This window comes from Brienomyrus brachyistius, chromosome 8, assembly GCF_023856365.1.
Source record: "Brienomyrus brachyistius isolate T26 chromosome 8, BBRACH_0.4, whole genome shotgun sequence".
NCBI lineage: Eukaryota > Metazoa > Chordata > Actinopteri > Osteoglossiformes > Mormyridae > Brienomyrus > Brienomyrus brachyistius.
This window is the reverse complement of record NC_064540.1, coordinates 15,459,189-15,485,949: the sequence shown is the minus strand read 5'-3', so window position 1 is coordinate 15,485,949 and position 26,761 is coordinate 15,459,189. Positions and strand designations below refer to the sequence as shown.

The 26,761-nt window shown below is 52.3% G+C and overlaps 1 protein-coding gene across 2 annotated transcripts in view; it reads left to right on the top strand.

Moving 5' to 3' along the window:
• tafa4b (TAFA chemokine like family member 4b) overlaps positions 1 to 26,206 on the top strand; it is a 39,085-nt gene extending 12,879 nt beyond the window's left edge. For both annotated transcript variants that reach the window (XM_049024030.1, XM_049024029.1), the window contains exons 2-6: positions 641 to 752; positions 1,628 to 1,743; positions 8,992 to 9,147; positions 23,781 to 23,905; positions 25,516 to 26,206. In XM_049024030.1, coding sequence (XP_048879987.1) covers positions 1,632 to 1,743; positions 8,992 to 9,147; positions 23,781 to 23,905; positions 25,516 to 25,527 — 405 coding nt within the window. In that variant the 5' untranslated portion in view covers positions 641 to 752; positions 1,628 to 1,631 and the 3' untranslated portion in view covers positions 25,528 to 26,206. The remainder of the gene's footprint in view (positions 1 to 640; positions 753 to 1,627; positions 1,744 to 8,991; positions 9,148 to 23,780; positions 23,906 to 25,515) is intronic.
• The last annotated feature ends 555 nt before the right edge of the window (positions 26,207 to 26,761 follow it).

The following is a 26,761-nucleotide window of genomic DNA, read 5'->3' as shown; positions in this document are numbered from 1 at the left end:
GAAAGAATGTTGGAATTTTATTTTTATTATTCAGCAGAGTGTTTATTTTCTTGCAGTAAATAGTTCAGACATAAATGGGGGAAAAAACAAAATGAGATGTCCTGATTATTTCAGCAGACGGCAAGGACCCCCGACAGTGAGGGGCAGTATCTAGGTGGCACCCCCTGACTCCCACCATCCCGCCCCCCCCCCAGCTGAGTCCCCTCTGCCGGCTTGGCGGGGTGGGCTGATAAATCCGTGGCTTGTTTTCCACACTGTTTGCCCAGTGGCTTGGCCGTAGGGAGATGGCTACCTGTGGCAATTACTCCAAATGAGACCCCACGGACCTTGCGCGTGTGTCTGTGTGTGCGTGTCCACCAGCTGCTCTGCCTCCCTCAACACTCTGCCTCCTCATAAAGTTTTGATGTCAGTGGGCGATCGCGTTGCCTTCCCGGGTCACCGGAGCGGGTTAAGCGAGTCTGACGCCGCGGCGACAGCCGAAACTCACCGAGCAGCCCGTGAGCCTAACATTACGTGCCCCTGACCCCGTTGCTAGGTGATCGGCGCTCAGTGGACAGCAGCCGTGACGGGCGTTGGAGGAGAAGGTGGCGGCGTCCCTGGGTGCCAAGGCCCTCTGATGGCGCTGTCCGTTTCTCCGCAGGGCCGCCCGGCTGCCAGGGCTGCACCCAGGCGATGACAGCCGCTCCGTCCAGCCGACCCGGTGCCGGTGCTGAGGAGGACGGGATTTAAGCGAGCGAGGGAAGCGGAGAAAGGTAGGAAGGGCTTCCCTGCCAGCCTCACACGGATGCATTAGCTTCAGGTGTGTGAAGGTAACCTTCTGAGTTTCTGGTAGCTTTGTGATGCGCAGAGCAGTTAAAATAAGATATAAGATATAACGTAAGATTAGAAAAACTTTATGAATTCTGGGGCAAATTCTTCTGCCTTTAACATGCTCAGTGCAATAGAAACAGAAAGACTGAATGCAGCGAGTCAGAGACCAGAATGTCAGTAACTTCAGTCTCAGTGTGGAAAGGATTCAAACAGGTAAACGTAAAAAAAAAATTAAATCTAGGATAAAGTACAAATATTAAGGGACATTTCTGAAAAGCCTGTGCACACAAGATTCAAATGAGAATACCAATGGGAATTATGAGAGAATATGCAGAGTAACTTTACGGAGTGACTTAGATGTAGGTGGTCAGTGCCACAGTTATGGAGGTTATGGAGGTAAGCCCCGTCGATTTAGGATTATAGACTTTCTCCAATGCACGCCAAAAACCTTGACTACAATACAGAGAGGTGTAGGGTGGAGTCTTTGGGGGAGTGGGGGCTTGATATGGTACCCACGCCTCGTCTCTGTCATTGTGATTGGTCTATAACAGAGTTCCCTAATTCCGGTCCAGGAGGGCCGGTCCATAACACAGTTTCCAGATTTTCCAGCTCAAACCCGCCTTATTCAGATCACCAGTCCATTTCCAGGTTTAGCAAGTGTGTTGAAGGAGGGAAATCTGGAGATTATGTTATGGACTGGCCTTCCAGGACTGGAACCGGGGAGCCCTGCTCTGCTGTTTGTCGAAATGCATGCAAGTCTCCCTGCGCACAAAGGTCTCTCTCTGTTTCCCTCTCTCGCTCTCCCTCCTCCCTGAAGGACGATGGTGTGGGCACGGCCTCTGTGTTCATGGCAAGCCGCTCTTCTGCTGTGCGTGATGCTGCAGTGTTGCTGGCTAGCACACGCTGGCAACCGTAACTCGCGAGGACAGACTGGTGAGTCCTCTTCCTGCCTCTCGCCGCCCCCAGGGGCTCATTAGACTCATGTGGACACAGTAGTGACGATGTTATCAGGAACCCAGTCTCCCCTAGTGTTAGTCATTAATGAAGACAGCTCTCAGTAATGCCCTGACGAGCTCTGGACCTCGTTTCCTGTCGCTCTCTCAGATTTTTCACGCAGTGTATGGTCCTGTAGGAACGGTTTGTGGTCTTTGGGCCGCCGTACAGATTAATGGTTCGTTTAAGTCCAGAAGATGCAAAGTCTCCTCAGCTTTAATTCTCAGCGGGAGGGTTTGCTGAGAGTGCAACCCCCCTCCCCCCCAGGGAGGAGGCGGGCTGGGGATGTGTGGATAGATGTTACGTTTAGGTGGCTTCGCGCCCGGGTGGGCAAGTGTAAGCTCCTCCGTGTTCAGAGGGCCCAGGAACCTCAGGGGGAAACAGCTGGTGAGCAGAGACCGAGTGTCAGGTGTGGCTGGGGGGTGATAAGGACCTCCCTGCACATCCTCCAGATGTTCAGCCACCTCAGGTCCATCTGGACCCCCCTCCTCTAATGGTGAGCACTTGTATTGCGGCTGTGAAATTAAAATCAGACTCTCTTACTGCAATTAGCATGCAGGACTTACAGTACCGAGGCTAGTAAGCTTCGCATCCCTCTAGCGCGCTCTTCCGAACAAACTGTCACCTTTACACGGGGAAGAAAAGACCCAGTTCGGGCTACAAAAAGTCCGTAGCTTCCCGCTAACCGACACCCACAAGATAATCCTCATCTGCATTATTCATGAGCCCTACTTTCCTTGTAGCGATTGTGACCATCGCAACGTAAATAATTTAGGCTGCCGAGAGGTCAGACGATCGTTCTTTTTTGCTGAATCATTCATGGAAAGTGAAATCTTTCCTGACAGAAGGGCTTTCCCCTCCTAATTATTGCCTTTTGTTTTCCGCGGTGGAGTGAGTTTGGCCTTTTCTGGCTTTCAACTGCAGCCTATTTAGCCGGAGGGGACGCGGATTAAAGGCTACCGTTTACTGATCCAGCGCTAATTGCTGCGTGGTTTTTGGTGGAAAGTGAAGGTGATACACGTAAGACCCTTTTCATTAATCTTACTGTCACTGAAAGACGGTTTGGATTTTCACGGTTTTCCCACTATGCCAGCGATAACTTTTGTATTGGATAGATCTGTTTCTATTTGCATAGTTTTTAATTTTTCAGCCCCCACCCCCGTCTGCCATTTGATGTAAATCTACTGATCTCCACTAGATGGCTCCGGTGCACCAAAAATCCTTTCCATTTACTGTGCTCCATTTGCGCCTTAAATATTGAGCATTTTCATCCGTCGCTGAATCGGTTTGGTTACCGAGTAACATAAAGAAGCATTAAAATTCGAATCAGATGTGAGAGAGCTATTTTTAACAAGAAGATTATATTTGTGGCCAAAGATCTAATACAAAAAGGCTTTTGAAACCTGGTGGTCTTGTGGTTAGGATTCGGAGCTATAAGCACCCCAGCCTGGGTAGGATTCCTGGTCATGAAATTCCTCTTCTGGGGGGCTGGTGGGCGTCTCAGCAGGCTGGGCCTCTATGCCTCTAATCAGAATAGTCGCATCTCTGTTGGCCCCTTGAGTGAGGCCCTTAACCCCCCCCCCCCCCCCGAAAAGCTGCAGAGTCAAGCTGCACTCACACCCAAAACTTCACTCCCACCTGTACATACCAATCTCTGTCTCAAAGGAGAGCATGATGGGACAGGCGAGATATGTGCAAATAAAGGATTGTATTCTCGTTCGCACTGATTTTCATAGACAATTTATGGATACTAAAGTTTTTAAAGAAAGGTTTCATTATGGCCATTCAGTGGGCATTTTCGGCCCTCCATAGCGTGCCAGGGGGACTGAGCCAACATGAAACAATAGTGATGTTTGCTCCTTAAGGACGTGCGATGGAGAAGCTTCTAATCAGGAGGTGGGATAGGGCCGGGAGAGGAGGTGTGGGAGAGGAGGTGCTGCTGGTCTCGCTGGCCGGAGGCTCTCAGTAACTCGGCTGTATGTTTTACATGCCACATGGGTCACGCTGCTCGCTTCCTGAGAGACGCATCAGCCAGCAGCTCACATCCCCAGGTGTATAAATAAGCCAGGTGTAAAATTTACCAGGTTCCTTCTGCAAACGCCTGGATAAAAACACGTGGCCCGCAACATTTTTATTTTCCTGCTATCCCCACCCACCCCGCCATGTGTATTGTGAAATGATGTGAACCACCCCCCCATGTGTACTGTCAGTTGATGCGTACCACTTTTTATCCAGCCGTTTGCTACGTGATTTGGGGGGGGGGCTGCTCCTCCCCCATACAAGAAAATGTGTCACCTCCTGTCACCCATGTCCTTCTCCTGATGTTCCTCCGTGTGACATGTGTGACCCTATGTCTGCTGCTCACCTGGGGGGCTGGGGAGGGCATAAGCATCATAGACAAATGCTGGGTGCCTTCCTGCTCATCGGGGGCGCCGGGAGGGGGAGCAAGGTCGTACACAGACGCTGGGCGCCTTCCTGCCCCCCGGGGGTACTGGGGGGGGGGGGGGGAAGGTCGTACACAGACGCTGGGCGCCTTCCTGCCCCCCGGGGGTACTGGGGGGGGGGGGGGGAAGGTCGTACACAGACGCTGGGCGCCTTCCTGCCCCCTGGGGGTACTGGGGGGGGGGCAGGTCGTACACAGACGCTGGGCGCCTTCCTGCCCCCCGGGGGTACTGGGGGGGGGGGCAGGTCGTACACAGACGCTGGGCGCCTTCCTGCCCCCCGGGGGTACTGGGGGGGGGGGGGGAAGGTCGTACACAGACGCTGGGCGCCTTCCTGCCCCCTGGGGGTACTGGGGGGGGGGCAGGTCGTACACAGACGCTGGGCGCCTTCCTGCCCCCCGGGGGTACTGGGGGGGGGGCAGGTCGTACACAGACGCTGGGCGCCTTCCTGCCCCCTGGGGGTACTGGGGGGGGGGGGGGGGCAGGTCGTACACAGAGGCTGGGCGCCTTCCTGCCCCCTGGGGGTACTGGGGGGGGGGCAGGTCGTACACAGACGCTGGGCGCCTTCCTGCCCCCCGGGGGTACTGGGGGGGGGGCAGGTCGTACACAGACGCTGGGCGCCTTCCTGCCCCCTGGGGGTACTGGGGGGGGGGCAGGTCGTACACAGACGCTGGGCGCCTTCCTGCCCCCCGGGGGTACTGGGGGGGGGGCAGGTCGTACACAGACGCTGGGCGCCTTCCTGCCCCCTGGGGGTACTGGGGGGGGGGGGGGGGGCAGGTCGTACACAGACGCTGGGCGCCTTCCTGCCCCCTGGGGGTACTGGGGGGGGGGGGGGGGCAGGTCGTACACAGACGCTGGGCGCCTTCCTGCCCCCCGGGGGTACTGGGGGGGGGGCAGGTCGTACACAGACGCTGGGCGCCTTCCTGGCCCCTGGGGGTGCTGGGGGGGGAGGGGGGGGGCAGGTCGTACACAGAGGCTGGGTGCCTTTCTGCCCCCCGGGGGTGCTGGGAGGGGGGGGGGGGGGCAGGTCGTACACAGAGGCTGGGTGCCTTCCTGCCCCTTGGGAGTGTTGGAGGGGTGGAGGTCGTACACAGAGGCTGGGTGCCTTCCTGCCCCTTGGGAGTGTTGGAGGGGTGGAGGTCGTACACAGAGGCTAGGTGCCTTCCTGCCCCCTGGGGGTGCTGGGGGGGCGAGGGGGGCGAGGTCGTACACAGAGGCTGGCTGCCCCTCTGCTCACTGGGGGAGGCGGGAGGGGTGGAGGTCGTACACAGAGGCTAGGTGCCTTCCTGCCCCTTGAGAGTGCTGGGGGGGCGAGGGGGGCGAGGTCGTACACAGAGGCTGGCTGCCTCTTTGCTCACTGGGGGATCTGGGGACAGCGGGGGTGGCAAGTAGCTCAGGGGACTTTGCCATACGGCCTTAGTTTGCTTCCAGCCATAAATAAAGAGATTATTGAGCTGGGGGTAATTTTATTTTTGGGGGATCGCAGCTGCTGGTTTGGTCACTTTCATCTTGCATGAGGCCGTTTTCGTGTCCCACCTGACGAGGGTGACATTTACATCTGCGTTTTGCCGACGCCCGTGTAAAACCTTTTGGCCTTGGGTAGCAGATGCTATTAAACTGGGCCCTGGGGGGTGAAGTCTCCGTGAGGCCGGCGGGAATTGGCGTTTGTCGGTGGAGATTTTCACGCATAGACACGCCTGTAACACCACCTGTGGGTTTTCATTGGGGGTGGGGGGAACTGAAATGATGTCACCTTGACGGATGACGAGGCAGCCCTGGAGAGCAAAGGCAGCTCAGTCACACCGCCATGTGACGGCGGGACACGGGAGTGCGGACGTGTGTCCTTAAAGAATGGGACACAGAAGGCTTTCCCGAGTGATTTAGCTCCATTTTAAAGTGATTTTCTTGCCAAGTACCTCTTTCAAGCTGTAATCGGAAAGCGGGAGAGGAAATGCTGTAAAAATGAAGCAAGTCGTGTGTTTTATCTGGAGATGAACCTGGTGTGGACAGACTAGACCTTCTGACCTTCGGGTGGATCTGGGGTCTCTGGTGTGTTTTCTTTTTAACGCTGAAATCTGCTCACCAGCACGGAGCCACCTACTGTTTGTTCGCAGCTTTCCTGTCGTCGATAATGGTTGTTAAACGAATCTGTCAAACAAAAGGAGCTTCCAGCAGCAGAGCGGTGCGCAGCCCAGTCCGCTTCCCCGTGCTGTGTTGTGGGTTTACCTTCTCAGCATCTGCTATTTTTACTCTAAAATACGCCGGTGACAGCTCACCCAAGGGGGTGTCCGTATCTCGCCTGGCCACCCCAAAGCTGGTGCTCGCGGGCTGGCCGACTGTTCCCGCTTGGTCATTGGCAGTGGGCCTGCCAATCAGCTTGTGCCGTGGAGAGACGCGGCACTGATTAATGACACAGCAATTTGCCACCTTCTGTCTGTCTGCCTGTCGAGGTCACTGATATATTTCCATCAGTTCATGAGTTTTATGCTGGCCTTCAGTTAAGCTTGAAATTTAATTTCATGGGAGTTCTTTTCACACTCTGCTTCTGTTGAGCCAGATTTGCTAGATTTATTTATTTAATGAACATTCTGTTCTTGCTGGGTACTGTGGTGCAGAGTTCCTTAGGAGTACCCACACAGCTCTTTAGGAGTAGAGCCTTATTTGCTTGCTGGTTTTGGCTGTATTAAGCTAAGTGTGTCTGCACTGGAATCCCTCACTGGGCTTCTGACAGTGTTTGTAAACGGTCCTCGTCACGGCAGGCAGGCCGCCTGTGAAACGGGCCATGAAACATGGTAGTGGTGATGGGTTCCTCCATCTACCGAGACTCATGGAGAAATTGCAATAAAAGATCATGACAGACTGCCTTTCACCTGTTCCCTATTTCCTGTTTTTATAGTGCTGGGTTTTACTTTAACTTATGGCCAATATCGGCAGACTGTCCTTTATTCGTCAGATATGGGAGTTAAAAATGCTGTGTGTTAGCACTGAACGAATGGCCTTGGTTAAAATGGGACAGCACCAGTGCCTCAACCAATTCCGGCTGATTTTACTGTGCGTGCCTCAGCCAATAGCGAGTGCTGCCTTTGGAGAGTGGCTGGTTTTACATAGTGCGGATGTTTTTTGTGAAATAATGAGGTTTGTTACCGAACTCAGAGCTGCCCAGTGGCAGCCTTTGCGGAGAGAGCTCCTGTGAGTTTCAGATGTCAATGAGACTGCAGCTTGTTACTGCGTGCCGTGAACAATAGGAGGCGTTGGCAGCTCGTGTCAAAAATGAAAAGAAGGCCTGTTTGTCAAAGATTGCTTTCCATTTCCCCCCAAATATCTCTCCACCAGGTTTGGAAAACATGGAATGAAACATTGCTCTGTACTGAAGGTTTTTGTTAGGGCTCAATCTAGATTCACCTTAACTGATTAGTTTGGCTCCCAGCTGTACAAAGCTGCTCTCCCAGCCAGCGTTAGCTAAAAATGTGAACTGTAGCCATTTGGATGTTCAAGTTCCAGTTTGCTCTTAATCCAAAGTTTATTGGTATCGTCGTAAAAAAGTCTGTGTTCTCATCGTAAAAAAAATGCCAGCTCTGCATCTCTGCATATCACGTGAAAAGCGTTTATTCTCTTCATTTACCTGTCTTCCATCTCTTAGGGATTCCTGTGCATGCCATCAGAAAATCTCATTCTGCACTGCAAACAATATATATTTAAGTATAATTTATATGTAGCGTTTGTGCACACACAGAACAGAGGCTGCTCAGTTCAGTTGCTGTAAAAATGGTTTATAAAGAGGTGAATTTGGGGAACTGATTCAGTGACTTATCCTGCTTAGATGGGTCTGTCAGTGTGGCACGCTAATGACTTTCAGCCCGACCTGTGCTGAGGTGCAGGTGACAGGCTTTTTGTTGCCCTGAGGTAACGACAGACTCCAGAGCTGCGATGGAGGCCGAGGGTTTGTGCGACAGTCGCTGGCTGTAAGGGTGTATTTCTTCCGCGTTTCCATCAAGTTGCTATGGAAATTGCACAATGCTCACATCCAAGAATCACGTTCTCCTCTGTGTCAAGTTGCTAGGCTACGGCCCTAATTTCCTCTGTGATCCTGGGGATGCGCTGAGATGACATTGTGACTGGCACCCATCCCTGTGTAAGCAATAACGAGGCGGAGAGGCAGCCGCTTATTTAAGCGCCTGAGGGGAAGCAGGCGCGAGCACGTCCTCCGCCGTCGCCTCACACTTTCCCAGGAGGGTGGTGCCACCAGCCACCAGCGCCAGGACGGGTGCCTCGGGCTGCCAGGACAGGATTACCCAAGCGGTTTGGTGTCGAGCATAGCAAACACCCTTTAAGCTGTGCTGCGGAATCCCCCCAATCCCTCTGCCCATACTGGATGAGGGGTGGCGAGGCCTGTGTGTGGAGCGACGCCTGGGATCCTGGCGTTACAGCAGACTGAGCTTCTTTAGGAGGTGTGGCTACAAGCAGCTCTCTGTAAACCCAGACAAACAATGAAATGACAGCCATCACAGGCTGGCCTCTGGCGGGGGGGGGTCCTGAAATTTCATACAGCGTTTTTGAAAACAATCCCCCCCCAGTTGGCAGTCCTGTTCAGGTAAGCCGCCGGGCCTCGTCGTCTCTCCTGAGGGATTCTGGGCCGTGTGTGCTGCTTGCTGGCTACTTACTGGCTGGTTCCTGTGCTGCCGCCCATCATGTCACGCCAGCCTGGATGTGCTAATTTAATGTGCCTGTCCCCCCCCCACCACCCCAGCCCATTACCAGGTGAAGCAGGGCACCTGCGAGGTGGTGGCTGTTCACCGCTGCTGCAACAAGAACAAGATCGAGGAGCGCTCGCAGACCGTCAAGTGCTCCTGCTTTCCGGGCCAGGTGGCGGGGACCACCCGGGCGCAGCCATCCTGTGTGGAAGGTAAGTGTGCTCCCTAGTCATGCTGACTGATACAGGCTGTGCCTGTCCACTTTAGCGGAATGAGGCCCCGCCTCCCAAAGTGTGCCTGTCCACTTTAGCGGAATGAGGCCCCGCCTCTCAGGGTGTGCCTGTCCGCGTTAGCGGAATGAGGCCCCGCCTCCCAGTGTGTGCCTGTCCACATTAGCGGAATGAGGCCCCGCCTCCCAGTGTGTGCCTGTCCACATTAGCGGAATGAGGCCCCGCCTCTCAGGGTGTGCCTGTCCGCGTTAGCGGAATGAGGCCCCGTCTCTCAGGGTGTGCCTGTCCACTTTAGCGGAATGAGGCCCCGCCTTTCAGGGTGTGCCTGTCCACTTTAGCGGAATGAGGCCCCGCCTCTCAGGTTGTGCCTGTCCACTTTAGCGGAATGAGGCCCCGCCTCTCAGGGTGTGCCTGTCCGCGTTAGCGGAATGAGGCCCCGCCTCCCAGTGTGTGCCTGTCCACATTAGCGGAATGAGGCCCCGCCTCCCAGTGTGTGCCTGTCCACATTAGCGGAATGAGGCCCCGCCTCTCAGGGTGTGCCTGTCCACTTTAGCGGAATGAGGCCCCGCCTTTCAGGGTGTGCCTGTCCACTTTAGCGGAATGAGGCCCCGCCTCTCAGGTTGTGCCTGTCCACTTTAGCGGAATGAGGCCCCGTCTCTCAGGGCGTGCCTGTCCACATTAGCGGAATGAGGCCCCGCCTCTCAGGGTGTACCTGTCCACATTAGCTGAATGAGGCCCCGCCTCTCAGGGTGTGCCTGTCCACATTAGCGGAATGAGGCCCCGCCTCTCAGGGTGTGCCTGTCCACATTAGCTGAATGAGGCCCCATCTCTCAGGTTGTGCCTGTCCACATTACCGGAATGAGGCCCCGCCTCTCAGGGTGTGCCTGTCCACATTAGCTGAATGAGGCCCCGCCTCCCAGGGTGTGCCTGTCCACATTAGCGGAATGAGGCCCCGCCTCTCAGGGTGTGCCTGTCCACTTTAGCGGAATGAGGCCCCGCCTCTCAGGGTGTGCCTGTCCGCGTTAGCGGAATGAGGCCCCGCCTCCCAGGGTGTGCCTGTCCACTTTAGCGGAATGAGGCCCCACCTCTCAGGGTGTGCCTGTCCACTTTAGCGGAATGAGGCCCCGCCTCACAGGTTGTGCCTGTCCACATTCGCTGAATGAGGCCCCGCCTCTCAGGGTGTGCCTGTCCACTTTAGCGGAATGAGGCCCCGCCTCTCAGGTTGTGCCTGTCCACATTAGCGGAATGAGGCCCCGCCTCTCAGGTTCTGCGTGTCCACATTAGCGGAATGAGGCCCCGCCTCTCAGGGTGTGCCTGTCCACTTTAGCGGAATGAGGCCCCGCCTCTCAGGTTCTGCCTGTCCACATTCGCGGAATGAGGCCCCGCCTCTCAGGGTGTGCCTGTCCACATTAGCTGAATGAGGCCCCGCCTCTCAGGGTGTGCCTGTCCACATTAGCTGAATGAGGCCCCGTCTCTCAGGTTGTGCCTGTCCATATTAGCGGAATGAGGCCCCGTCTCTCAGGGTGTCTGTACTTTGTAATACCAACCCATATTCTGCCACTCCACGCAGTTCATTCACTTACGAGTCATTCATTGATTAGACTTTCACAGATGACTTCCTTCCCAATGGGATGTGAATGAGCCTTTAAATGTCGGATTAGACAGTGCGCTCCATTTGTGCTGAGCTTGTCCTCTTCACAGCTGGCTACTCTTCTGTCACTTGAACTTTTCAGCATATCATGGCCAGCCCATCAACATTAAAAGTCAGAATGGTCAGATCCTCTTGTGATCCAAAAATCATCAATCGTAAGGCCAAAGACTAGTTGTGTAGGTTTCAGATAGATGTTTGAATCTCAGTAAAGGAATAATTTCATGCATTTGGGACAGAGATATTCAGCGTAGGGATTTGAGTCTTCCTTAAATCTTCATCATAGCTGTAATTTCTGATGGCAGGTCACTTCTAATAAAGCCTGTACCTGCAGAAAGACAGAAATGTCAGTGTTTTACGGGAGTCTGCACCCCCCCCTCCCCTTGGGTCTTGCCCAGGCTTAGTGGGGGTTTATAACGGAAGGTGACAGGAGGCAGTGGGTGCCGGCGACGTCCGCGAGGGGCTCTACTGGAAGCGCCATCTCGCCGATTCCAACCAGCCCCCGCCTCTCCAAAATGGATTAAATACAGATGTGTGTCTCATTCACAACGGCATAACATCATTCAGGCTGTAAGGGATAATGTGTCTTTAGGGCTCGACAGAATCGCTGTGGGCGTTTGCTTTACCGCTTCTGCTACTGTTTTTGTCATCTCCCCCACACCCACCGACTGTCGTTGTTTTGCTCGCTTGGGCAAACTGCTCGTTTCACTCCCAGGCAGCGAAGCCACTTTGACACAACCAGGTAGAACATGCTGATGGAACAGAAACTATATAGTCGCTCTGGGAGTCGCATAGTGCTGCGGATTATAGAATAATGATATAAAAGTGCTGGCTTACTGTTACTGTATGATTACATATAAGACCTGATCCAGAATTCTAGACATGCATCAAATTATATGCATTTCTCATTTTATCCTAATAAAAAGTAAATGCCATGGAAATTATTTGGCTCACTGCAAAACACCACGTAATTATATTAACCTGAATTAATTTACATACATATACCCTGGTTGGGTGCTATGCTACTCTGGCCACTAGAGGGCAAGTTCTCCATTCGCATAGCCTCCGGAGGCCTGTTGTGGACAGCTGAGTCCGTTTTAATTGTGAACTTTATGGCTGCTTTAAAATGGGCAGCCTGGATTTGGAGGTGACTTGACTTCCCGTCCACCGTAATGAAATTCTTTGTGAGTGCAGGGGAAGCTGAGGGACAATGTGCTCCCTTTTTGACCTAATGAGCCCCCCCCCCCACGGCTCTACCCCCAGCTACCTCTTAAATACATGCAAATTCAAGTTCCACCCCCCACACATCTGCTTTCACATTCACACCAGGCCCAGAAATGGGCAATTAGGAGGCAGTTAAAATGTGTGGGATTCCTGATGCCTTTCCTTAGCCGCTGCTAAATAGCCATAATACTGTAACTGTGCCGATGTGTCACATGCCTCTTATTGGTCACAGTGCTTAGGCTGTCATTAGCGCCCCCTACAGGACAGACCTGAAGTGAGCGGCATGGTGCCTCCTGCTCCTTACTGTCCCTGTCTGTATCACCCAAAGAGTGCAGGATTAGGGTTAGGGCCTGTTTATGGGATCTCTTACCCACATGGCTCTGGGGGTTCCCCAGTGTGTCACCTCCCACTTCACCATCCTCTGAAGCAGCCCGACCCCCCCCCCCCCCCCCCCCCCCAGTGCCGGCGTCCCTCAAACCCATGACTCAGGGCCCCAATTACCTGCTGACAAACATCTTTATTTATCGACAGGTGGGTCTAGGGCTGATTCTAGGTAACCTGGATGTCTGCCCTCCCGCGGAAATGTATGGACTGACTGGCATTATGGGATGTGTGGGGATGGCATCCCTCCAGGCTTTGCAGTGCTGCCGCAGTGCATTCCAGTGTGGGGGGCTCTGGACACAGTTCTGTAGCCTGACATGTCTGAGGACGTGGCTTTGAGTGTGTGTGTGTGTGTGAGTGTGTGTGAGATTGTGTGTGTGTGAGTGTGTGTGATTGCATGACGCATTCTGGAAGCCTGGCTTCCTCTAGCAGCCAAGGGGCATCAGTTACTCTTTGGACAGCCCTCAACTTGGGATTGGGTGTCTCGTGATGGACTGACATGCACTGCGATTAGACTGCTTGTTTTTTGGTACGGTCAGGTGACCCAGTTTGCATCCTCAATAGAAGCCAACGATTCACCCAGTTCACAGTTCAGTTCGATTCACGATACTGGATTTGTGATTCGATTTTCCCACAATATTTTAGAAAAAATTACTAAATACTACTACGTATTACTAAAAGAATGCAGCGTTTTCCCATTCTTTATCAACTTAAATATTCCTTTAACATTCCCTGTTGTTCAACTAACAACAATTATTTACAGACATTTGTAAAGGTTGGTGTAAAATATAGTAGCCTGTTACTATTAAAAATATTAATAGTACTATTAAAAACTATTAGAAATAAAAAGGGTGAATAACACATAGGCCTTTTCTAAATGACCATTTCACTATTCCACAGTGTTGAATATTCCTATCACTATTCCTGTAGGTTGCATTAGTAGGTTGCTGGTCAAGTTATGGCACCTTCTGCAGTCTAAACCACGCAATTACAGCAAGGAAACACTAAGGCATTACGCAGACTAATAATACTTTGAGTTATTTTGCAATTCATGTTTTGCTTCCATGATTTGGATCATCATAAATTAGTCCTGCGATTTATGGTTGCACAATATGTCATTGCATGCCTACCAACCGTTGCTAGGGGCCATCAGGATCCGCTCCAGGTTCCCTGTCCATCTTCATAAATGTCCCCATAGGGGACAAACACATTTCCCACTAGAGGACACAGCATTCCTCTTCTCCCACTGCCCTCCGACAGCTGACATTATGGAGAGCGGACTGGCGTGGGCCTCTTCTGTGTGTCTGCTGTTTCCTGCATTCGAGGGGGTTCGAGGGATTAGAACATAGCGAATGCTGGAGCAGGAGTGTGCGAGACACCAGCCGGTGACCGTCTGGTAAATGCTCAGCATCACTGGGAATGTGTAAACCGGGATTCCCAATGACTGATACGTAAGGGTCAGTGCGGCCGTCCGTGTTTATGGTAGCACTCCTGGCAGGTCGGACTGGACTGGACCGGTCCGGACCGCGAGTCACCCCGAGCTATTAACCTGTTGGGTGCATCATGTGATTGTGAGCTCTGTGGAGTGGGGCTAGGCACACCAGTGTAATCTAATTTAATGCTGTAAATGGATTCAGATTGGAACCGGGGGGGCCCGCCAGCTGTCGGCCAGCCCTAGCGGAAATCAGCTGACCAGCCTCTGCACTTTTGTGGGTTAATCTTTTTCTGCTATGCCGATCAGTCTGAGGGTGTGGAGAGTTGTATGTGTGTTCTGGGGGAGCAGGGGTGATGGGGGATAGGAGTGGTGGTCCTAAGTCATCTCTGAAGGCGATGGGTGGCCCCTCCCAGCATGTGGGACCCAGTGAAGGGGGGGGTTTCACTGGTGGGCCTGTTCAACCTGCAAGTGAAAAGGAGCCCCCCTCCTGGTAGCAGTGGGTGTCTGAGTGTTTGGGCCCCGAGACACTCTTTAAATGTTAACTGGTTGGGGGGGGGGGGGTGGTTACAGGCCTGCTTCCTTACAAACACACACACGTCTGCATTAATGGCTCGTGCTTGTACAAATGCGCTCACATGCACACACGCAGACACACACACGCAGCACAGGCACACACACACACACACACACACCCCACCCCCACCAGCCACCCGCTCGCCGAGCTGCTGGTCTCGTCTTGCGGCTCGTTTCGTCATTATGCTAATGAGCGCATCGGAGCACGCCGCAAGCGCGCGTGTGTGTGTGTGCGTGCTTTGTGGAAGCATATAATTTATGAAACAAGTGTTTGGTTGATTTTTGAAGCGACCCACCCCCCAGTTTGTAGGGTCGGGGGGGAGACTGCAGACAGGGTGCTGTGGGCTGAAGTGCTGAGGGGTGCAGGGTGTGTGGTGCACGCTGAAACTGCTGCAGTTGCAACCGTGTCCACATGGTGGCAGAAACGCGACAGTGACTCACTCGGCCCCAGTGGGCCCCATCTGCCAATTAGAGGAGTTTATTGGAGGGCGGGATCTGGCTTCCCACCTGGCACCCCGTTAAATCTGCCCTGTCAGGCCGGCCCCTCCCCCATGTTTAAGTTCACATGGTATGTCAGAGTGTGATGCTGATCTGGCTCGCTGGGTGGCATTTTTCACCTCTACGTGAGATGCCTCCGATGGCACTCTGCCCCCTTGTGGTGGGCCCAGTGGGAATCCCGGTATACAGTGCACGTGTGCACTGTCTTGTGTGGCATGCGCATGGTCGCAGCCTGCTGCATCACACACCTGGCCCGTGTGCATGTTCACTTAGACATGAAGCTGCTTCACACACACACTGAACGAGACAAAATCCAGTATGCGGAAGAATAAGAGTCACTGGATGTAGATATAAACCAAGCGGCTTGCAAGGATTTTCAAGAAAGGGAGCCAACTCTGGTCCTGTCCATCCGAATATCTCGTTGTTTGGGTATCAGTTCATCTGGACTGCTGAAATATCCCGAAAAAGAATCCAGTGCATCCCGTTTATTTCTGTGTTTTGTGGCACCAGACAAATCAGTGGCGTTGAGATCCTCTGAGCTTCCGCTTTCGCACATGAACTCTGGACATTGTCTAGAGAATCACGTCTGGAAATTTCCATGCATGTGGCCCACAACCAGAGATTATCCATGTCAGATGCATTCTCATTCTTCTTTTCACCCCAGTCACATGATAGGAATTTTACTAACATGCCCACTCGCTCGCAGTGAATTCTCCGGAACTCTCCCTGCTTCATTCAGACATGGGAGTCAGTCAGAAAGTTCCTGGACTTTGTACTACGGATCCAGCAGGGTGTCCTTTTAATGTCCAGTACGACTGATTGGGACATTTGTGTTCACAGCCCCTCTGGCTAATGTTTAGAAGAGTTTAGGGTGCCAGTGCATTTCTGAAAGGGGCTTATGTAACAGCAGTGAGTATCTGGCCTGTTCCCCCCAGCCCCCAGATCCCTGACACTATTGCTCAGATATTGCTAACTCAATGGTTCATGCTCCTCTGCTCCCTTTGCTGTCTCTACACTGTACTGCCCTGAACTACCCTCATTGGCCTTTCAATCTCATGCTCCGCCCCTTCCCTTGGCTTCTCTCAAACCTGTGTGTACCCTGATTGGCCTTTCAATCTCGTGCTCCGCCCCTTCCCTTGGCTTCTCTCAAACCTGTCTGTACCCTGATTGGATTTCAATCTCGTGCTCCGCCCCTTCCCTTGGCTTCTCTCAAACCTGTCTGTACCCTGATTGGCCTTTCAATCTCGTGCTCCGCCCCTTCCCTTGGCTTCTCTCAAACCTGTCTGTACCCTGATTGGCCTTTCAATCTCGTGCTCCGCCCCTTCCCTTGGCTTCTCTCAAACCTGTCTGTACCCTGATTGGATTTCAATCTCGTGCTCCGCCCCTTCCCTTGGCTTCTCTCAAACCTGTCTGTACCCTGATTGGCCTTTAAATCTCGTGCTCCGCCCCTTCCCTTGGCTTCTCTCAAACCTGTGTGTACCCTGATTGGCCTTTCAATCTCGTGCTCCGCCCCTTCCCTTGGCTTCTCTCAAACCTGTTTGTACCCTGATTGTCCTTTCAATCTGACTTTGCCACTGTCTCATTTGTAGGAAAATGCGCAAAATAAATGTATGATTCAGAGTAGAATGGCATGTAAATCATAGCGGGCGAAAATGAACCATATTTATGCGCATTAAGCTGGTAAACATAAATTGTGTTAATTTGTTACTGGAGATAATGATCATTTCAAGGTTCATGGTTCACACAAATCTAGCTAAATTGTAGACTTACGTGTTCAGATCTACAATAAACACAATAACCCTTTAGATCGCTCACCTCTGTCAGTTAATTATTTATCCCTTGCCGATAGGTACTTACAGTCTGGCATTGTAGCCACAGATCCCCAGTGTTGGAGGTGCAGAGCCACCCCTGCTGGGTCTGTGATATGTGCTCGTCTCTCGTGTTTGTGTGAGTCTCTGCTGACACAGGTGTATTTGCCTCTCTACGTTGTCCATAGTATTTGTGTGTGTATGTGCCCTGTGCTGGGCTGGTGTGCGATTCAGGGTGTACCCTGCCCTCCCTTCTCTGCTTTCTCACTCTGCATATGCTCCTTTACTGCAGAAGTTAGGAGATGGATACTGGACAAGCAGTAACAGGAGACTATGGATGAATTAGAGGACTAGTCACATTTTTGTTATGGTCTCTGTACATAAGGCAGTAGAAATAACAGTTAGCTTGTAGTATTACTGGGTGGGCTGGTCCTCTGATTGCTGGAGTGCTGGCCTGTAGTCTTACAGTCCCACCCCCGGCAGGGCCAAGGATGCTTCCCATTGGTTGAATAAAATGGTGGTGGAGGGTCAGGTGGAGCTTCTGGCTGCATCCTATGATAACTCTTTTTGTGTACAAATTCTGGCAAGCATAAAGAAATTTAAGGTTGTTTCAAAGGACCGCCAAGTTCCTTTCGTGCGACATGCCTAGACCTGACCGGACTGGTCAGAGTGTCCGGTCACAGCGAGTGGCACAGACGCCAAGGCCTTGCCGAGCTTGTAGGTCCTCAAATTGTCATTGTTCCTGAGAGCAGAATCGTTTGCTAAGTCAGCGTGTAAAGCTGCAAATATTTTGGTCCACAACACACCTAACCGTGAGTAGAACCATAAGCCTAGTCCAATCACCACACTCGACCCTAAGTAGAACCCTAAGCCTAGCCCAAACACTACACCCGACCCTAAGCAGAACCCTAAGCCTAGCCCAAACACCACAACGGACCCTAAGCAGAACCCTAAGCCTAGCCCAAACACCACAACGGACCCTGAGCAGAACCCTAAGCCTAGCCCAAACACCACACCCGACCCTAAGCAGAACCATAAGCCTAGTCCAAACACCACACCCGACCCTAAGCAGAACCATAAGCCTAGTCCAAACACCACACCCGACCCTAAGTAGAACCCTAAGCCTAGCCCAAATACCACACCCAACCCTAAGAAGAACCATAAGCCTAGTCCAAACAACACACTCGACCCTAAGTAGAACCCTAAGCCTAGCCCAAACACCACATCCGACCCTAAGTAGAACCATAAGCCTAGTCCAAACACCACACTCGACCCTAAGTAGAACCCTAAGCCTAGCCCAAACACCACATCCGACCGTAAGTAGAACCCTAAGCCTAGCCCAAACACCACACCTAAGCGTGAGCAGAACCCTAAGCCAAGCCCAAACACCACAACGGACCCTGAGCAGAACCCTAAGCCTAGCCGAAACACCACACCCGACCCTAAGCAGAACCCTAAGCCTAGCCCAAACACCACAACGGACCCTAAGCAGAACCCTAAGCCTAGCCCAAACACCACAACGGACCCTGAGCAGAACCCTAAGCCTAGCCCAAACACCACACCCGACCCTAAGCAGAACCATAAGCCTAGTCCAAACACCACACCCGACCCTAAGCAGAACCATAAGCCTAGTCCAAACACCACACCCGACCCTAAGTAGAACCCTAAGCCTAGCCCAAATACCACACCCGACCCTAAGAAGAACCATAAGCCTAGTCCAAACAACACACTCGACCCTAAGTAGAACCCTAAGCCTAGCCCAAACACCACATCCGACCCTAAGTAGAACCATAAGCCTAGTCCAAACACCACACTCGACCCTAAGTAGAACCCTAAGCCTAGCCCAAACACCACATCCGACCCTAAGTAGAACCATAAGCCTAGTCCAAACACCACACTCGACCCTAAGTAGAACCCTAAGCCTAGCCCAAACACCACACCTAAGCGTGAGCAGAACCCTAAGCCAAGCCCAAAAAACACAACGGACCCTGAGCAGAACCCTAAGCCTAGCCGAAACACCACACCCGACCCTAAGCAGAACCCTAAGCCTAGCCCAAACACCACAACGGACCCTAAGCAGAACCATAAGCCTAGCCCAAACACCACAACGGACCCTGAGCAGAACCCTAAGCCTAACCCAAACACCACACCCGACCCTAAGCAGAACCATAAGCCTAGTCCAAACACCACACCCGACCCTAAGCAGAACCATAAGCCTAGTCCAAACACCACACCCGACCCTAAGTAGAACCCTAAGCCTAGCCCAAATACCACACCCGACCCTAAGAAGAACCATAAGCCTAGTCCAAACACCACACTCGACCCTAAGTAGAACCATAAGCCTAGCCCAAACACCACATCCGACCCTAAGTAGAACCATAAGCCTAGTCCAAACACCACACTCGACCCTAAGTAGAACCCTAAGCCTAGCCCAAACACCACATCCGACCGTAAGTAGAACCCTAAGCCTAGCCCAAATACCACACCCGACCCTAAGCAGAACCCTAAGCCTAGCCTAAACACCACTCCTAACCCTAAGTAAAACCCTAAGCCTAGCCCAAACACCACACCCGACCCAGAGCAGAACCCTAAGCCTAGCCCAAACACCACACCCGACCCTAAGTAGAACCCTAAGCCTAGCCCAAATACCACACCCGACCCTAAGCAGAACCCTAAGCCTAGCCTAAACACCACACCCGACCCTAAGTAGAACCCTAAGCCTAGCCTAAATACCACACCCGACCCTAAGCAGAACCCTAAACCTAGCCCAAACACCACACCCGACCCTGAGCAGAAACCTAAGCCTAGCCCAAACACCACAACGGACCCTGAGCAGAACCCTAAGCCTAGCTTAAACACCACACCCGACCATAAGTAGAACCCTAAGCCTAGCCCAAATACCACACCCGACCCTAAGCAGAACCCTAAGCCTAGCTTAAACACCACACCCGACCCTAAGTAGAACCCTAAGCCTAGCCCAAATACCACACCCGACCCTAAGCCTAGCTTAAACACCACACCCGACCCTAAGCAGAACCCTAAGCCTAGCCCAAACACCACACCCGACCCAAAGCAGAACCCTAAGCCTAGCCCAAACACCACACCCGACCCTAAGCAGAACCCTAAGCCGAACCCTCACCTCCATCTCTTATTTCTTGGCAGTTGGCTGCTCAGCACCAGTCACTCCCCAACCTCCCACAGAGGCTCCCCGACCTCCCATAGCGGCTCCCCGACCTCCCATAGCGGCTCCCCGACCTCCCATAGAGGCTCCCCGACCTCCCATAGCGGCTCCCCGACCTCCCATAACGGCCCCCTGACCTCCCATAACGGCTCTTGACCTCCCACAGAGGCTCCCCGACCTCCCATAACGGCTCTTGACCTCCCACAGAGGCTCCCCGACCTCCCATAGCAGCTCCCCGACCTCCCACAGAGGCTCCCCAACCTCCCATAACGGCTCCCCGACCTCCCATAGCGGCTCCCCGACCTCCCATAACGGCTCCCTGACCTCCCACAGAGGCTCCCTGACTTCCCATAGCAACTCCCCGACCTCCCATAGCGGCTCCCCGACCTCTCATAGCGGCTCCCCGACCTCCCATAGCGGCTCCCCGACCTCCCACAGAGGCTCCCCGACCTCCCATAGCGACTCCCCGACCTCCCACAGAGGCTCCCCGACCTCCCATAGCGGCTCCCCGACCTCCCATAACGGCTCCCCGACCTCCCACAGAGGCTCCCGACCTCCCATAGCAGCTCCCCGACCTCCCATAGCGGCTCCCCGACCTCCCATAATGGCTCCCCGACCTCCCACAGAGGCTCCCCGACTTCCCATAACGGCTCCCCGACCTCCCATAGTGGCTCCCCAACCTCCCATAGCGGCTCCCCGACCTCCCATAGAGGCTCCCCGATCTCCCATACAGGCTCCCCGACCTCTCATAGCGGCTCCCCAACCTCCCATAGAGGCTCCCCGACCTCCCATAATGGCTCCCCGACCTCCTATAGAGGCTCCCCGACCTCCCAATCTTCCCGCAGTGGCTCCCCCACCTCCCTGTCTTCCCGCACTGGCTCCCCCAACTCCCTGTCTTCCCGCAGTGGCTACTCGACCTCCCAGTCTTCCCGCAGTAGCTCCCCCACCTCCCTGTCTTCCCGCAGTGGCTCCCCCAACTCCCTGACTTCCCACAGTGGCTACCCGACCTCCCAGTCTTCCCGCAGTAGCTCCTCGACCTCCCAGTCTTCCCGCAGTAGCTCCTCGACCTCCCAGTCTTCCCGCAGTGGCTCCCCCACCTCCCTGTCTTCCCGCAGTGGCTCCCCCAACTCCCTGTCTTCCCACAGTGGCTACCCGACCTCCCAGTCTTCCCGCAGTAGCTCCTCGACCTCCCAGTCTTCCCGCAGTGGCTACCCGACCTCCCAGTCTTCCCGCAGTAGCTCCTCGACCTCCCAGTCTTCCCGCAGTAGCTCCCCCACCTCCCTGTCTTCCCGCAGTGGCTCCCCCAACTCCCTGTCTTCCCGCAGTGGCTACCCGACCTCCCAGTCTTCCCGCAGTAGCTCCCCAACCTCCCAGTCTTCCCGCAGTGGCTCCCCCACCTCCCTGTCTTCCCGCAGTGGTGCTCTCCTCATCTCCAGCTGTTTTTCTCCTGTCCTTGCTGTTCTCTGTGTCGTTGTACATCAGTAAACATGCAGCCTCAGCAGGTGTGTCCGTGGCGCCCTGCCACCTCCACATCCATCTTTTTTCTAAAGGTGCAGTGACGGATGAATGGATTTATGGATGGAGTTATGGATTGATAAACAGACAGGCTGATAGATCTGTTATTTAGTATGTACTACTAGTGTATTTTTGATGTATTTTTTGCTATAAGCTGTTTTGAATGGTATGGAGCAGTGGAACCTGGCATGTACGTTTTGACTTACAGAGGGATTTCAATTTAGTATAAAACCTGCGTTTTTTTTTTTTAAATCTCTGATGGAACTGAATTCAGCTGAACTATTTATGTGGGGAGGACACACACACACACACACACACACACACACATCTATAATATTCACACATACACACATGCTCACACATGCATACGCATGATCCAGTGTGCTCGGGGTGGGGGTAGGGGATGGCTTCTGCTTCTGCATGGCCTCCAGTCTTCTCCCATCCCCTCATCCCCGTGAAAATCACAGTCTGTGTCAAAGTGCTTTTCAGCATGTTTCGGTCAGCAGCTGAATCCACATACGTTCCTGAGAAAAGTCACCAAGTATAGCTGGAGTACGTCCAGGTGCCGCCCTCGTCTCCTCAGCTGGGAATTGCTTTTTTTACACACTCACTCCATCTGCTGTTCATATTTATTTACGTTAATTGCGATGGAGAAAATTCAAATATTTCAGTTTTGTGTGGATGTTATTGGTTGCGCATTGTAACTAGTGTTATTACAGGTCTGGTCAATATCAGCTGGTCAACATCAAAAACTGGCAGCTTTGAATTTCACATACTGCATTGTACAATATCTCCTGAAAAATGTGCAGTGAAATAGCTTATGTCTAAACGCAGTCATGCGTTAGCGAAGGAACGGAAGGAGTATAAAATCGGAAACATTGCTATAACGTGATTATTGGCACCCTCTGAAGAATTCAGATCAGTTTGAAAAATGTAGAGGATTGTTATTGCAGGGAAATTGGACTCACCTGTACCCATAATGCTCACAAGGCTTGAATTACCCAATGAATGATGACTTCAATACTTAAAAGGGCCACTTTCGGTCCCCGTTCCTTTTATTCACAAAGGTAATGTTGAGAGCAATCTGAGAGCATCAAAAATGCTGTCACCGGCCATGAGGATTCTACAGGGTACACAGACATGTCCAAAAACCTCAACAGAGAAGCCTTCGAGTGGGGGGGGCGGGGGGGGTGAGAAATGTGGGGGGAAAACAGCACATCAAACATCTACAGAGCTTAGGGCTGACCTGGAGCCGTACGAGGTGATGTTTCAACCTATAGTACACGCCATAGACTAAACCGGGAAGGGCTTTATGGGTGAGGGTCAGAAAGGGGCACGACGGCTGAAGGAAAACAGTAAAAAGACAGCGATTTGTTTATAGGTGACAGAATGAAGCTTATAACAGATGGAGCGGAGAAGCTACAGTCAGGCATAGATCGATATGGGGGGGCTGCTTTCCTGGCTTTGGCACTGGGGGCCTTGAATATATTAAAGGAATCTTGAGTAAATGGAGGATTATTGAGGCATTTTAGAGCGAAATGTACTGCTGAGTGTCAGGAAAGTAGGCTTGGGTCGAAGATCATGGGTCATGCAGCAGAACAACGATCCGAAGCACACAAGAATGGTCGAGAGAGGAAAAGACTGACCTTTTTAAACCGGCCATCGACGAGTCCTGATCTCAGTTCGACTATAAATCTTTGGAAAGAGCTGAAATCTGTCACTGGAAATTGGAATCCTGCAAAAATTCAAGAGCTGGAACATAATACAACCGAAGAGATGCAGATGCTGGCATCAGACAGGTGCAGGGAGGTTAGAGACAACTGCAGGGGGCGTATTGTTACCAAGGGCTACGCAGCCAAATATAAGGAGAGCGTGCGTTTGACGTTGCCCTGCCCATATTTAGCTTTTTAATTCTGTGAAATCACTGCATTTCATTTGAAAAGGTACCTTTTTGTCAAATAACTTTGGACATGCGATTGAAATATTCTGATACAAAGTTGGTGCATTTCCAAGTATTTCTGAAGGCATGACATCAAAAAAAATCAGAGGCTTCAATAATGTTGACCAGCACTGTACATGTGGTATGTGCTGCAAGGTAAACCTGAGAATAAGCTTTATTTGAAGGACAGTCGTAGGCGTGGAACTCACAGTGTTTCCCAATCCGGTCCTTGGCGACCCATGGACGGTGCATGTTTTTGCTCCCTCCCAGTTCCCTGCCAGACATCTCTAGTAGGGAGCTGAGAGGGGCTGCTGTGGGGCCCCAGGGCCCGGACTGGGGAACACCGGTGCAGGATCCTGCTTGGGCACATAGGCCGTCCCTCACATGTGCTCCCTTTCCGTATTGCTCTCCAGCCTCGATCGTTCTCCAGAAGTGGTGGTGCCAGATGCAGCCGTGCCTGGATGGCGAGGAGTGCAAGGTTCTTCCCGACCTCACCGGCTGGTCCTGCAGCACCGGCAACAAGGTGAAGACCACCAAGGTGAGGAGATGGTCGGCGGCGGCAGTGCCCGCGGGAGGTGGTGTGGCCCGCAGGCCCCTGGCACCCAGGAAAGATGGTATGCTCTTGGCACTGGTTGCTAAGTGTCGGGCAGCTCATCCAGCTTAAACCACGTCCACTCATCTGTAGGATTACAGTGGCCCTTCTGGATGGGCCAGTACATCCACCCCACAAACAATGTTTGTATATCCAAAAACCACAGGATTACGAAGCACATGTATTTGTTTTAGCACTCACAGAATATAAGTAGTAATGTCGCAGTGATGTTTCAGATGTTAATCTTGTTTCAGTTTACCAAAAGTCAAGACTGTACTGCGTATGTCGGCTTGAACGATGGTGCGTAGGGCTTCCTGACTACAGAAGTTAATCAGTTCCAACATTCATCACCTCTTATTTATTTTAAAACGCACAGGTCTAGCAGGACGATTAGTAAGTTTGGGTTTGAGGTAAAGGCCCCTCCAAAGAACAAGAAGTAATGACATTATAAAGCCATGATGACTGTAAAATTATAGAGGAGGGAAAATCTGCTGATCAGCGAACCTCATTCATGAATCTCAACACGGGATCAAGAGAGTCGGGCTGATCCGAGGAGATCCGGGGTCATGGCAAAGCCTAACGACAGGTATGCTAATTGAACGAGCGTGCGGCGTGTCAGAGACTAATTGATTTATATGAAGACCCTTGATGGAGCTGGTAATCCGGTGATCTATGAAAGTTAATTTGCGGCTTGTTAAATCGAGCAGGTGGTTTATTCACAGGTGAACTATAAAAAAGAAACAGTTGCGATAAGAAGAGAAACACCGTACGAGCGTTTACTTGCAGAACGGAGTAACAGCGCAACATCTGTTGCATTCATTAACATGCATTATGGCTGCTGTTTCCATCGAGGGTTTCACATTAAGGGACCTAATTAAATTGGCAAGAATGTCGACAAAATCAAGGGATAAACGTTGGACTTCTGTGTGAATTAATGACCCCGGTGGTCAGGTGACTGATGGGTGAAGCTGTCTACATCATCCTTGCTTTCTGCCATGACTGAGGGGCAGTCAGCTGGAACGGGTTACGAGCACACTCAGAGAGGGGGGTCTCCTGGCTCAGGGGGGGCATTAATTCTACATTTGCTCTCTGTAAAATAAGTGCCGTGACGTTCGGCAACAGATGTCGCTGCCATTCTCACGGTGGTAATGCCCCCAGCCCTCACCAGCCCAATCGCACTCTCTCTCACTCTCTCTCACTCTCTCTCACTCTCTCGTTGCTTTTGTGAAGGAAGACGTCGGCACAAAAATGTTCTGCAACACTGTGGTTTGGAAGCACCACTTCCCTATGGTCCTCTCCCGTGATGTCACACATCCACCGCTCAATTTGTCTCCTCTCATTTGCTTACTACAGACAACGGTGCCCAATCGTGGAAGTAGCAACCCAGCAATGTGTGCACCTTTGAATTAATGTATACAAGGGTGGGGCCACATGGGTACTGGCCCCAGCTGAAAGCTTATTGGCTCCGGGTAGCGAATCGCAGCCCGTCTGGGCAGGCGAGGTTTTACCCTCACCTGTCCGCTCTTAACATGTCCTCTCTCTGCTTCTTCTTGCAGGTCACGCGGTAGCAAGAAAAAACACACAGACCAGCCGCGGACCTCGAGGCAGGTCTCATCGTCTGTGTCCCGGAGTGGTCATAGTTAAAGCAGACTGAGGATGGACCACCTAGCTGGCGAGCATGAAAAAACGAGGTCAAAGTCATAAGAAAAATAAATGTACTCATAGAGGCTCGGAGTGCGGAATAGTGACCTCGACCCATAAAGACAGCCCCGCGATTTCCAGCGCTACTGTACAGGCATGTGTGTGTGTATGTGTGTGTGAGGATCCGGACTCCGCAAATGCCCCTGAAAAGCATAGAGACCATGCACCGCACTCTGGACGTCAGACGGGCTACGAAGGCCCCGGCGGGCCGCTGCTGGGTAGTGCCGGCATCCACGAACCTGGATTCAGCAGTGCTGCAATGTTTAGATGTCTGAGCAAGTTAATATATTCGCAAGTGGAGGAGGGCCCATGCATTTTAAATCAAATTATTGTTAAATTGCTCTTGTGGGTCAAGTTACTACCATGAAATGTTTTCTGAAAGTCATTTTGCAGTTCTAATTAAGGTTGCTGATAGGATCGCAACAACACATTAAAAATTCATGTCATATATTTGCACTAGTTAACTATTTTCTGACCCCATTTTTCCGTCAATTCCTGTCTGTCTCTGTTTGATGTCACGTAAGAATTAAAGGACATATTTTATAAGATCTGTGCCTCCGAAGTGGGAAAATGCCATTCCCTGTCATCACTGGTGCTGTTAAGGTGCTAGGTGACAAGCAAATAGCCCAGGGTTTGTGTCTTCCTGGTTAGCAGGACAATGACAGCTATGATCATCTAAGGTGAAGCGGTCAGTCTGCAATCGGTATTTATTTTAGGATACTGTCCTTTTGCCTTCTGTCAGCAGCTGTATCTGCTCACAGTGCAGAGTAAGTGGGAGTAACGAATATGAATAAGTAGTCAGGCAAATCTGACGTCCTCCTCACATAAACGGACGGGCGCCGGGAGTCGCATGCCCCGAAAGAGCACATCTCTTCCTTCATTTCTCGTCTCCTTCGTGCTCTTAAAGGTGCAGTGGGAATTACCTGTTGCCTTTATCCCGTTTGTGATTTATCGCATGTGTACACACGCGACAATAGAATAAGATGGATCTCTTTTATCGGGCCCAGACCAAATAATTACAGGCGGGGAATGGGGGTCCATGTGTGGAAAATTGCAGGCTGCAGTCTGCCAGTGACATGCCTCTGTTGAGACGCTTTTTAC